Source organism: Miniopterus natalensis, chromosome 9, assembly GCF_054644295.1.
Source record: "Miniopterus natalensis isolate mMinNat1 chromosome 9, mMinNat1.hap1, whole genome shotgun sequence".
NCBI lineage: Eukaryota > Metazoa > Chordata > Mammalia > Chiroptera > Miniopteridae > Miniopterus > Miniopterus natalensis.
In genome coordinates, this window is record NC_142089.1 from 27480987 (window position 1) to 27494147 (window position 13161).

At 54.2% G+C, this 13161-nt stretch overlaps 1 protein-coding gene across 1 annotated transcript; it reads right to left on the reverse strand.

Annotated features, from left to right (window-relative positions):
- Nucleotides 1-2085: 2085 nt before the first annotated feature.
- TAL1 (TAL bHLH transcription factor 1, erythroid differentiation factor) lies at nucleotides 2086-11412 on the reverse strand. Its single transcript, XM_087820855.1, has 3 exons — nucleotides 10372-11412; nucleotides 9072-9166; nucleotides 2086-5680 (listed from the first exon to the last, which is right to left on the reverse strand). The coding sequence occupies exons 1-3, from the start codon at nucleotides 10827-10829 to the stop codon at nucleotides 5226-5228; spliced, it is 1008 nt and encodes a 335-aa protein (XP_087676981.1). The 5' UTR covers nucleotides 10830-11412; the 3' UTR covers nucleotides 2086-5225.
- Nucleotides 11413-13161: the final 1749 nt, after the last annotated feature.

The following is a 13161-nucleotide window of genomic DNA, read 5'->3' on the forward strand; positions in this document are numbered from 1 at the left end:
AAATGTTGAAAGGGACCTGGGCCAGGTCTGACACTGGGCACCGGAGATGAAGAGTCAGACATGGTTTTGCCCTCAAGGAGCTTGTGTTTGAACCGGGAAGCAGACAAGTAGACAAACAGTAGATAGCAAAACAAAGCCTGTGGGGACACAAAGAAGGTGGCTGGCCCCATAAAGTCTCCTGGATGCTGAGGACAAGGTAACCAAATGAAAGGAGGGTGGGAACAGAGGATGGGGAGAAACAAAAAATGCAAAAATTGGACAGTTATAAAAAGAAAAAATTGCAGCCTGGAACAGAAAGGATAGGACAATAGGAGCAAAGAGAATGAAGGGCACAGTGGTGAGAGGGAGGCTGGAAAGATCAGCAGGCCATTCACGCATGGCCCCCGGGGTGTGGTCCCTTCCTTGTGGTGGGCATAAGTTGTCCTGGGAGTCAGGAAGCCTGGTCCTGTCCTGCCTGCCACTACTGTCATTGTTTATGGGACATGTGGCCCTGGGAAGACTCCTTTCCCCTCGGGGCCTCCGTCTCCCCACGTGGAGATAGGGACACTAGCCAGACAATTCCCAGGGCCTGGGCAGCCTGGGAATTGTCGAAAGACTCATAGGCTCTTCCTTGGTGCCACAGAGCTGATGGGCTCTTCCTGATCTCTCTGGACATAGTCTCGTCCACTCCTGAGAAAGGACCTTCTGGGAACGTAGGCTCCTCCTTCCCATTCTCTATCCATGACAGTCAGGTGGCTGCCTCTACCCCCCACTGTTCTCACCAGAGTCTCCAGTGACCTCCACATTGCCAAATCTAGGTGACACTTCAGGCCCTTTTTTGCTTGACCTTGCAGAGGCACTGGGCTTGGCTAACCCTACACATTTGCTTTAGCTTCTAACACACCACACTCTCCTGGTGTCTTCCCACCGCTCTCACTACTGCACCAGCCTCTCTCTGTCTCACTCCTCCTTTCATCAGGCTGCTCCTCAGGCTTGAGAACACAGGTCCACCCACCACCACCACCCCCAAGACCCCACTGATCTCCCAGCCCCAAGCCTCAGTCTCACCATCCCAGCTGCCCAGGGACCCCCTAGCCCTGGGCTAGGGAGAGACACCCAGTCTTCCAAAAGCCAAAGAGCTTCCCCACAGGCCAGAGAATGATCCCAAATACTGTCGTGCTTTTGCCCTTGTAGCTACAGTTGGAAACACCCAGGAGGGGCGGTCAAGATCCAAACCTGGCGGGATGAGATAAGCTCACCCAAAAGAGCCAGCGTTAGCTGTGGGCACCCGAGTTCCCTTCTTGGCACATCTTTTTTCCTTAATACTAATCACCTTCTGATTTACTATACAATCAACACATTTATGATAGTTGTGTGTGTCCATGTTTATTGTCTCCCTGCTAGAATGTAAGCAACACAAGACCAGAGATCTTTGTTTTCTTTAGTGCTGGATCCTCAGTACCTAGAACAATGCCGGCTCATTGGAGGTGCTCGATAAATACTTGCTAAATGAATGCAAAAAAGGAGGACTGGTACGCCATTGGAAATGCCTGCCCGACCTACTGAGGTCCCTGAAGATCCAACAGTCCATGTGCAGAGGCCTCCCCACACCCAGAGTCCCACCTCCGAATGGCATTCCCATTCCTAAGCCTCCATTCACTACCCCAAAGCCTCAGCCTCCATCCCTGAGCCTCATGTGAAACCTGCACCCCCCAATCCTCAAGAGCCAGGCATAAGAGCTGCAGCCTTGATTATCAGGGAAGCTGGGAGCCTCCTTTGGTGAGACTTTAATCTGTCCTGAACCTATGATAAAAGCAACTGTCCAGTCACGGGATCTAAACCCAACACAGAGTGGAATATCCGTGGGGTAGCCTTGGGTGGAAAATGTGGGTGCACAATGCTGAGACAAGGCCCCCTCTGTGAGGCCTGGCAGAGGGAGAGAGTGAAACCCTCCTGAGGAAGCCTCGGGAGGGGTTGGATTCCCCCTCAGAGGACAGCTGAGTCCTGCAGGTGCCATTTCAGGGGAGGCAGGTTCTTGCCATGCTTTTCCTCTTAAGGTCCCAACTCTCAGGCCTAGGGGTGCAACATGCAAGCACAGAGTCCAGCCCCCTTTGTAAAACTTTTATTTAGAAATCTTCCCAATATATCCTTATATATATACACACATCACCACCACATGGGTTTTGTCGCTAGTCACACGCCCACAGTGTTGGCCTCTGGGCTGTACAAAGGTCAGGTACCTGGAGCGGTTACTCCTCTTCTGCAGAAAAATGCAGAGACCAACGTAATTCATCAACTCATCACGTACAGTACAACATTGACGAAAGTGCTGGGCCCGCCCACAGGAACGCTGCGCTATGTACACGGGCAGGGGCAAGCCTTCGGGGGGCCACGTACCACTGGCACCGCAAGTACGACCAGGCCACCCCCAAAGGCCGAGATAGTTGTCGGCTGACTACAGATTCTGTGCCCTTGGTTTGGTTTTTGGAAAAGGGTAAGGGTTGTACCATCTTGTTTGCCACCACAAATAAAAGAATACACATTTTTCGTGAAAGACGGGAGTCCCTCCAGTCATTTTTGTTCTCATGTTGTTGCTTTTTACCTTTCGTGGTTTCCCTTTTGTACAGATATTATTTCTTGGAATGTTGCCATCTCTTCATGGGTGAGGAGGAGGCAGAGGAAGAAGGGCATGGGGGGGAGGGCATGAAAATAAAATATGGATCTTCTCTAGTTCTTACAAAGACCTGAAGCTCTGTGCTCCCCTACCCGGGCCCACTTTAGGTAGTTGCATTATATTTTACATGTTCTGCCCATGCGCCATCTCTCATCCACTCTCACTCCTGCACCTTGCCTTGGAATGAGACAGAAATGAGTCAGTCATGAGAAACGAGAACCATCTAGGTAACTCGGGCAAAAGTGGTTTAGAACCGAAATTACCGAGAGTTGTGTGGTCAGGCAGCCTGTCCCACTGCCTAGGCCCTGGACTCGGGGTGGGAGACCCCACCACAAGACTGCTACTGAGGGCAACGGAGTTCTTTATGGTCTCATAATCCTTTCATGTCCATTCAGTTCACATCATAGCCCTAGGAGATGGGCAAGCCAGGGTGTTGATGAGAAACTGACTCTCGGAGAGAGAACCTGTCCAGGTCACACTGAGTCTGAGGGAAGAGGGAGCCAGAAGCTTGAGTTACTGATTGAATGTGTGACCCATCTCCTAAAGCGCATCCACACGGTGGCCCCAAGTCAATTAATCCACGGGAAGTAAACACAGCTTTAGGACAGGTGCTCCATCTTTACAGATCGGACGTCTCACAGAAGCTTCCAACTTTTGGCAAGGAACCAACCCTAATGTTCATTAAAATATAATTTTGGGGGGCTGACATGGGATGGACAGAGTGCTACAAGGGTCAACCATAGTGCCCCCATCCTCATGAACTAGACAACATAACTTAAAAGGGAGGGGAGCAGGGATCCTTCATTCTTTGCATATGGCTGTACGAGGCCCCGTCACGGTGAGGGCAGGCCCTGCGCTGAAACTGAAAATGTGTGAGGGCCTTTCCTGACAGCTGCAGCATTAGACCTTCCACATGACCAAGGACAGGGAAGGACCACAGACAGGATCGTTCCCCTCGGACCTCAAAGGCAGAGCCTGGTGGGAAATGGCTGGGGTGACTTGAGGGTATAGTAACAGGTACATAGGACTTGTGTGCAGTTTGTTCCATGGGTTTGAAATGCAGGTCACAGGCAGGCCTAGCCTTAAAAAAAACCACATCCCACCACTTGGATTGACACAGGAGATCAACGAGGGGGCAGTGGTCCACTCTACAAAAGGATTCTTCACTTACAAAAAGTACTCGTGGTGGTATTTCTTTAAAAGGTGAAGGATAAGGATTTGATTTACAAAAATGTCATGTACAACTTTTGAAGGGGGCACTCCTATTGCATGAAGCCAGCCTCCCAATCACATCCGTGATGACGGAAAGCTACACAGTCAAGGGGTGTTTAAGATCCTGCTAAGTGAATGTGCGTATGTCCAGGTATCAGCTAGGGCCTGGTCTCTGACTGCATTCCCCATGTCCTGTAAGTGTGCTGGATCCTGGGTCATATCAAGACCTAAAGATCACACCAATCACTGAAGTCAAGAAAAAAATCCCAAATTCTAGGGGAAAAAATCCCAAATGCCAGAAATTCCTAGGACAGTTTGTACTCAGTTTGGTTCAGAACACCGACCAGACCATTAGCTAACAGACATCCTGCAGCAGGGCAGGCCCTCTGAGCATCTTGGATAAAGCACAGATGGGGCTCCCACCGACTCTCAGCACCAGCACATGTGCATTAGCACACTGGCCTTTGCTCACTGCTGGAACAGTGATGTGCAGCTGACAATACAGGCAGGTAGCTCTGAGACACTACCAGGATTTGAAGCCCACATGCCCCAAATAGCGCTTGCTCAATTTCCTCTACTCATTTTTCCTTTCTCTGCCTTCACACAAAGCCCAGAGGGCATGCTCACAGCTGCAGACTCAGTCCCCACAGCCACAAGGATTAGGAAGGCAAATTTCAGTGGGGAGAAAGCAAAGTTTCAGTCCCCAGGGCAAGAAGTAAGGGCTACTGGGTTTTTTGCCCCTCTGGCCCAGCTAGTTGAGAGCAGGTGGTCCACCGGCCGTCTTCTTCAACCAGGCCCTGAAGAAGGCACCTCGAGGCTTGTGACTCTGCAGCAGTTGGCAAGCTGGATGGACGGACCAACACGGGCCTGGGTGAGGATGGGGCTCAAGAAACGGGCAGCTACTGGGTACCTATAGATTTGCATAGAGTGGCTACAAAAGCCACCCCGGCCAGCTTGGGAGGGGCTAAAGGCAAGGCAAAGGCTGCTGAATGCCTCAGGTGAGAGCTGACAAGCCCAGGTCTCAGCAAAGACAGGGCTCCCAAGCTCTAGGCCAAAAGCAGTGCCACTCAAGCCTCTTACTTGAGAAGTCTTAAGGATTTGGGGGAGGGGGAAGACCGTGCCGTCTTCATAAAAAGTACCTACCACTTTGCTCCATTTTTCTGTTCTCCTACTGAGGCAGGAAATGAGAAAGCCAGCCCCAAGGGCAGTTTGGGCTTCCCAAAGTTCAGGCATCAAGGAAAGCTCATCAAGTCCACTGCCCTACTTCAGAGCTGCCCAGTCTTCACCCACCTGCCCGAAGCCCACAGTCCCAGCGGCCTGAGGGCACCCTCCTGGCTGGCCCAGGATGGTGCCAGACCCATCACCGAGGGCCTGCTCCATCAGCAGTGGGCAGCATGGCTGGATGGAGGCTGCGGGCTGTGTGCTTGGGTACAGGCTCTTCTGTGTAGCTGTCTGGGCTGGCTGCCCCATCCAAGGAGCTGCCACAGCTGGAGTTGGGGGACAGCACATCTTGCAGGAGGTCGTCTGGAGGTGCACCACCCCCTCCTCCCCCACCCCCTCCGCCAGCCCCCACCACGGGGTCCTTGCCAGGCTTGGCCCGCTGAGTGCCCTCCTCCTCCTGGTCATTGAGCAGCTTGGCTAGAAAGTTGATGTATTTCATGGCCAGGCGGAGAATCTCATTCTTGCTGAGCTTCTTGTCTGGAGGGTGCGTGGGAATCAGCTTGCGGAGCTCAGCAAAGGCCCCATTCACATTCTGCTGCCGCCATCGCTCCCGGCTGTTGGTGAAGATGCGCCTTACGACTTTGGTATGGGGACCTGGAGGGCAATAGGACAAGGGTTAGGAGAATGGGTTGGAAATCTCCCAAGGATCTTTTCCTGTGGGGAAGGAGAAAAGCCATCCACTGGGAAACTTGGGAAACTTGGGAAACTTAGAATGCCTTCTTTCCTTTTACTTAGAAAACTCTTACTCATCCTTCAAAACCCAGTTTCATCTGTTTCCTCCTCTCTGAGGGCTCCTCTCAAACCCTCCAGATATATCTGACCAACCACAATGGCCTTACAATCCCTGGACCTCCGTTACTCTTGATCACTGCTGTATGCTTGTATGCTTGTCTCTCTCTTCTGGGCTCTGAGACATTTGAGAACAGGGACCACATATCATTCATTCATTCATTCACTCACTCACTTGTACCAAGAGGCCATATTATATTAGTTACAAAAACAAACTCTGGAGCCAGACTTTCTGGGTTCAATTCCTGACTATTACTCACTACATAGTGACTCTGAGCAAGTTACTTAAAATCTTTCTGCCTCAGCTTCATTATCTATAAAATGGAGATAATACTAATCACTCAAGCATAAGATTATCACATGGATCTAACAACTAACATAGGCAAAGTACTTAAGACAATACCCACCTCAGATTAAACATCCGTTCAATAAATAAATGTGAGCTATTATTATCTGTGCATCAGTTATTTCCTAACAACCAGGCACTGAGCCAAGCACTAAGGAATAATGGTGAACAGGACAGAGTGACTGTCCTCCTGGAGCACACATTTTAATGGGGATGACAGATGATAAACACACAGCAAACAGATAGCAAGCAGATAAGAGGCTGGATGTAAATAAAAGATGGAAAGGAGCTACCATGTTTAGCTGAGTTGGTTGGGGATGGCATTTTGGAGGTGGTGACATCTATAAAGTAAGAACTTAAGGCTGAAGAAGAGCCAGCTAGGCACAGGAAGAGGGAATGGCATGTGCAAAGGCCCTGAGCCGAAAAATGGCTGATGCCAGCCTGGCTGGATTAGTGTGGGTGAGATCAGGGTAGGCTGAGTCCAATCCCATAGGGCGCTGCAGCAAGGTATGGGGATTTTATTCTAAGGGTGACAGAAAACACAGAGTAAGGATTTAGTAAATGTTTGCTGGTTGATCATGCCGGCAGGTGAGGAAATGGAGGAGCGCGCAGAGACCGAAGGGAAAAGGACTTTACTCTGTGGGCTCTCTCCCCAGGAGAGGAGCAGAGAGACAGCCATGCACAGGCTCAACCTGAGCCTCTAGGCAAGCATCTGAGGGCCGCCTCAGTCTCTCCTTGTCTACAATGCGCTGATTATAGACGGGATTAATATTCACTGGGTTCATGTACTAAGACTTACAGAGCAGTGACAGACAGCGGCATGCATGTATCTAGAATGCATGGTGTGCAAAAGCGTAACACATTATGTCCAGGCCTGACCTGGGATTCCCAAAGCCAGGAACACAGAGGTGGGCCCTGCCAGTGCTCCTGAGCCCCTGGGCTGGGGTGGCTGCTTCCCTCCCCAACACATAGCTGGGCTCCCAGCAGTTCTCAGGAAGCTCTGCACACTGGAGGAACTGTCAGTACTGGCATATTCGTTTGTTCTCTTCCTATAACTCTTGGAACCAGACCTCAGAATGTGGAAACTTGGTCAGGGGAAAAGAGGAAAGGAAAAGTCAAGACAACACCTAAGACCTACTTCTCATTTCACAGCTAAGGAGATTGAGGCCAGGACAGAGGAGACCTTGCCTCCAAGGTCAGTCTGTGACCCAGTCCATCCGTGCCAACACTTTCTGCTTGATTCTCTCTCTCCTACATATGTGCACATGCACATATGCACACACACATACACACACACACCATGTTTTCCCAGGGAAGATCACTCATGCCCTGCCATAGTGCCTCTGAAGCCCTCTTTCCAAATCCCAACAGGCCCCAGCCCCAGCCCAGCTGACTCTCTGCCAAAGGCCAGACTTATCCTGCACCCTCACATCCTCCCCTTCACCCTCATTTCTACCTATTCTTCTCTGGCTCCTTCCTGGAGAACTACTCCTCTCCCTGCACCTTCCTCTTTCCTGAGTCTGTCCATCCTGTATGCCCTCTGTCTCTCTCTGCCAGTCGTAGGTGCTCCGTCAATATTGGTAACATTATGGGTAATGGCTTCCCTAACCCTCCTGCACTCTCCCCAAACCTTTGCCCCTTTCCATCTCCTTCCTCTCCTCTGTGCCTGATTTCCACTGCTTCTGCCCTTTGTAGACCTCTTCCCTGGGGAACTTCAGGGCTGGTCCTGCCTATTTCCTGTTTGGTACCTCCACTTTCCCCCTCTAACCTAGCAGCACTGACACTCCATCACCCTTCCCTTTGGCCCTACACCCCTGAGCCCCAGGCTGGTTGGGTCTTTTGAGGTCTTTACCTTCTCCAGACTCCAGGCCCTCTCCTCTCCAGAAGACCACACAGAGGACTCCCCCCAGAAGCTCCAGCTCAATACACATCCCTCCCACCTGCCCCTTGCATAAATCTCAGCCTGGCTCCAAGGCCTCAGGTGCCCTTCCTTCAGGAGCCCAGCCAGGCTGAGCACTGGGAGCTCCAGGGATTTCCTCCACATCCCTCAGCTCTGAAGAGCCTGCTCTCCTGCCTCCCGGTGCTGGGCTACATAAGGTCAACCTTGGAAAGTGGGAAGAGGTCTTCCAAATTTCCCACTCATTCAACCCCTTCCCCCAACTTCAGGGCCAAAGACTACTCATGCAATACGTAAGAGCAGGCTAGGGCCCTTCTGGGGAAGCAAAGGGGCAGCAGGAATCTAGTGTCAGGAAGGGAACTCAGGTCTCAGCCCTGAGTGTGGAACAGGGGACAAGAGGACTTCACAATGTAGGAACTTGGAAGGAGACCTTTGAAGGTGCAATTCCAAGCAAGGAGCAGACTCCAGAGAGGTCTTGGAAGAAAGTGCAGGGAATCCTTGAGGGTCAGTGCTTGATGTGGACAAGAGGACTTCACCAGGTAGGAACTTGGAAGGAGACCCTTGAAGGTGCAATTCCAAGCAAGGAGCAGACTCCAGACTCCAGAGAGGTCTTGGAAGAAAGTGCAGGGAATCCCTGAGGGTCAGTGCTTGGTGTAGGAGCACCTGTGATTCTGTCTTCCCCCAGGATCCTTGCCAAATGTAGAAATGGAGCTAGAGTGGGGACTGCAAGTCACCCTTAGAGGTTTGGGCTAAATGCCACAATGTGTCTTCATTCCCATGTCCCCTGTTCTCTAGTCCCAGCTCAGTTGCAAGTTGACTTCTGGCAATTTGGGGTTCCAAGGTAGCCTGCCCATCCACATGAGACATCTAGGAGTAGTCCAAATGATCCCTCCTTTAGGGGGCTCTAATAAGCATGAGGGGCAAATAACAAAGGTAGAGGCAGATAGACTCACCATCAGTAATCTCCATCTCATAAGGGGAGGGTCTCCTCTTTACTCGGTTGTTGGTGGCAAACATAGGAAAGGCATCTGGCTCCCCAAAGAACCCACTGTAGGAAAGAGCAAGCAGATCACAAGATCACATGTAGGGTGGAGGTGAGACAGAGGCTCTTTAACAATCTTCCTGCATGTCCTTGAGCCCCCACCCCCCACCCCACCCCTGGAAAAACAAGAGCAACCCTGGTTCCTTCATACCTGAATTGGGGATAGGAGCATGAAACACACACACACACACACACACACACACGGAATCAGAGGTGAACATATGGAACAAACACAAAAATGAACACACACACCCCCTACAGATAGACATACTCCCCTCCCCCCAAACAAGCACACAATCCACAGACAACCTCCACTCTCAACAGCAGCTCACACAGGCAGACGTGGCCTTCACACTTGGTGGTGTGCAACTCCAGCACCACAAAAGCGCACACTGTTCCCTCCCTCCAACCTTCCTCCACCTTACCCCGGCCCCATGGGCCCTGTGGACAGACAACAGACAGGAAACCCTGACTCACCACCGCTGACATGCTCCCCCCATCGCCCACTCTGGGCTCTCTATAGCTTCTCTCTGGAGCCTACTGTGGACTCACTGGCTGTCTATCCCCACCCCAACCCGGCCTCCCTTTCTCCACCTTCCCAGTGGCCTCAGTGGAAAATGGATACCCTCACACCCAAGGGTTGGTGGAAAGGCTTGGGGCCAGACACCACAGCGAGGGGCAGCGGGGCTGAGGAGAGGAGGAAGGGATCCATTCCCCAAACGGACCGGGAGCGGAGATTCAGATGCAGAGGGGTCCCGCTTCCCACCGCCCTCAGATCCTTTTCTCTTACCTGCCCCCAGGGGGCTGCAGCGTCCAGAAGAATTTCACAGCGAAGCACATTCAGACACACACCTGCCTGGCACCCGCACTCACTGACTCCCTTCTGTCGTCCCCGCCTCCCAACCACACTGCACACCGCACTTCTCACACCCAGCCGCAGGCCCGCACTCTCCCTCCTCGGCTCGCTCGCACCCCGGCGCGCCGCAGTCACAAGGCACCTCCACCTCTGCCCGCGCGCACACGCGCTCCCAGCGGGCTCATTCCTCACTCGCACGCGCACGGGGCTCCCAGGCTTTCACGCCCATGAGTTTAAAACACCCCCTCTCTTCTTGCGCTCCAGGCTCGCGTTCCCGAAGCTCAGACGGGGAGGCCCCGGGCCCGTGACCTCCTGCCCGCCGCCCGCTCCCCGCGCCCTCCCGCCGGGCACTGACCTGCCGAGCGAGGCCAGCGGCTGGCCGAGGCTGTAGAGCAGCGTGCGGCCGGGGCCGGCGGGGGCCGCCAGCGCGGGCGGGCTCAGCTGCACCATCGGGCCGTCGCCGGGCAGCTCCGCCGGGGCCGGGGTCGGAGCCGGGGCCGTGGCGGGGGCGGGCGCGGGCGCCGGAGGTCTGCACAGCTCGGTGGTCGGCACCCGATGGCGCGCTTCGGCCGCCGCCGCGTCGCGGCCCTTTAAGTCTCTCGCGGCGCCGCCCCCACCGGCGGGGCCGCCCCCGGGGCCGCCGCGCGCGCCCAGCTCGATCACCGGGGGCTCGGCCGGGGCAGCGCGGCTCGTCTCCTTGGCGACGCCGTTCAGCAGGACCAGGTGCGGGGGGGCCATGCGGGCCTCGGCCGCCTCCCGTCCCTCTAGCGGAGGGTCACTGCGTGCCGCCTCCCTGGGCGGCCGCTCCGTCATCCTGCCGGCAGACAGACAAAAACACGCGGACGGACGCCCGCTCTAACACCCGCCCGCGTACCACCGACGGGGGTGGGGTACGCAGGTGAAGGCAGAAAGAGAAACTTACGCACCGAAACGTGAGGAGACCAACTCAGAGCCACGTGGACACACGCTGGCCCTCGGGGCGCAAAGCCCTGGCGGGGCCGGCGCAGGGGGGAGGGGGAGTCTCCGGTTGGGGAGAAGAGGGGAGGGTGCCTGGGAGACGCGGAGACTAAGGGCCAAACAGAGATGGAGAGAGACAACAGAGACATCGGAGGGACAGGCCTACAGCCAGCGAACGACAAACAGAAGGGGAAGGAGGAAGGAAATGTAGAAAGGGGCGAGAGAGAATATCACCCCGTCCCCCTCCTCCGGCCGCAAGGGAAGAGGAGGTGACAAATCCCCGACCGAGTTCCTCCCACCCCCCTTTTCGTTTTGGCGGGGAATCTGTCCCGCGGAGGTGGGGGTGCTTTAGGAGCCTCTGGGCAACGCCGCCCGCAGCCCACCGCCGCACGCGCTCCTGGAGAGCTGGCGGGCGCAACGGGGGGTGGGGAATGGAGGCCACGGGCCCGGGTCCGCTCTGCGGGGCTGCCAAACTATCCCAGGGAACCAGTACCTCCTTCCAACCACAGCCACCCCCTGCGGGGGGGGGGGGGCTACACCCAGCACATCCACGGTGTGCTCTGTGCAGCTGCTGGGAACCCTAGCCTCCCTGTCCTCCCGCTGGGACTGGAGATGAGACATCAGGAAGGGACGACCCTGGCCCTACCTCCCTGCACACTGCACCCTCTCCTGCTCAGCTGGACTCAGAAGTGAGGTGGGGTCTGGAAGGCAGGCCTGGCCGAGGCAGTATGGAGCCTTGCACATTCAAAGGGTGCCCCTTGAGGCTACTGGGGTCTGAGCTCCCATCCACACACGGGAAGGGGTGTCATAAAGGCTCTGGAATTCTTCCAGCACTCCCCCACCCCCTTTCTGCCTCCGTGGGGTCCACTGGGAAATACCTCCTTATGCATTTAAAAGCACTGGACAATGGCTCAAGTAAACATTACTGCTGACTTGGAGACTGGGCTGTCGAAGGGACCGCTCGCTGCCTTGCCCAAAGTCACAAAGGTTTGCAACAGAGCAGGACCAGATCTCCGATCTCACTCGGCCTACACTATCCTCTACATATGCCCTCCCATATATACCCCTGGAGCCCAGGACAGTCCTCTCCTCCAGGGCCATGCTCCAGGATACCACAGAGGTTCCACTGCCCCACAGAGCACTCCAGTTTCTTCCATCACCCTGCTTTAATGCCAGTGGAGCCAGGCCCCCTCAGCCACTAAAACAGCAACAACAAAAACCCCACGAGACTCTGGGCCCAGAGGTTGTGAATATCTTTAAGTTGCTTTATTAAAAATAAAAATATAATCAACTCAACAGGCTTCATAAGATGTTCAAAATAAGATTTCTGTTCTCAGGATTATATAATTGGGGTACTTTATAGCAGAAAATATAAATACATAAAGATCCAAGCCAGCCCCAGGCAGAGTCCATCTCATCACTCACGGCAGCCATTGAGCTTCCATTTTGCCACAGCCTCGTCCCTGCTCAAGACCGGAGGGGGCCTGGGCACCATCCTCCCACCTCAGAAGAGAGACCAGAGTTTTTGAAACCTCCTCTGCTTGGCTCAATTGTCACCAGACACACAGGCCAGTGGAGAACCGCCATTCAGACTGCACTCCTTTCCTGGGTCTGCCGCCAGCCCTGACGCCCGGCCCAGAAACAACAAAATTCCCTGCGAGATGGAGTATACCAGCTGCAAAGGCAGTGGGGTCCACAATGCTTCCCTGGAAGCGAGTTTACGATCATGGGGGAAACAATAGATCCGCATCCACAGAATGGAACTGCCAAGACACTGCGGCCACTAGAAATGTACCCAAGGTTTACCTGTAGGTCCTCCTGGCTCCCCTGCAGCAGTGAAATGCACCAGAAACATGCCATTCCGTGACAAAACACACACGCCCCAGGGTGCTGGCTCCCTACCTTACTGTCCCAATGCGTGGTGCGCCCAGGGACACGTGCTTCAGCCCGTTTCTAACCGAGTGACAAACCGTGTGCACTGCAGTTGCCGGACTGAGCTCAAGCTCTCCTCATGACACATTTATACACTCTGATTAATTCCAGGGTCCCCCCCTCCTGCCAGCGTAGGAGCGGATCCCAGAGGGGCAAGGGGAGGACATTGGAGATGAGTTGACCCTGGCCCCAAAAGCCCTCTCCAGATGCCTATAAATATCTGTATCTCCCAGGCTCCTTGTGGAAAACCTAGGAC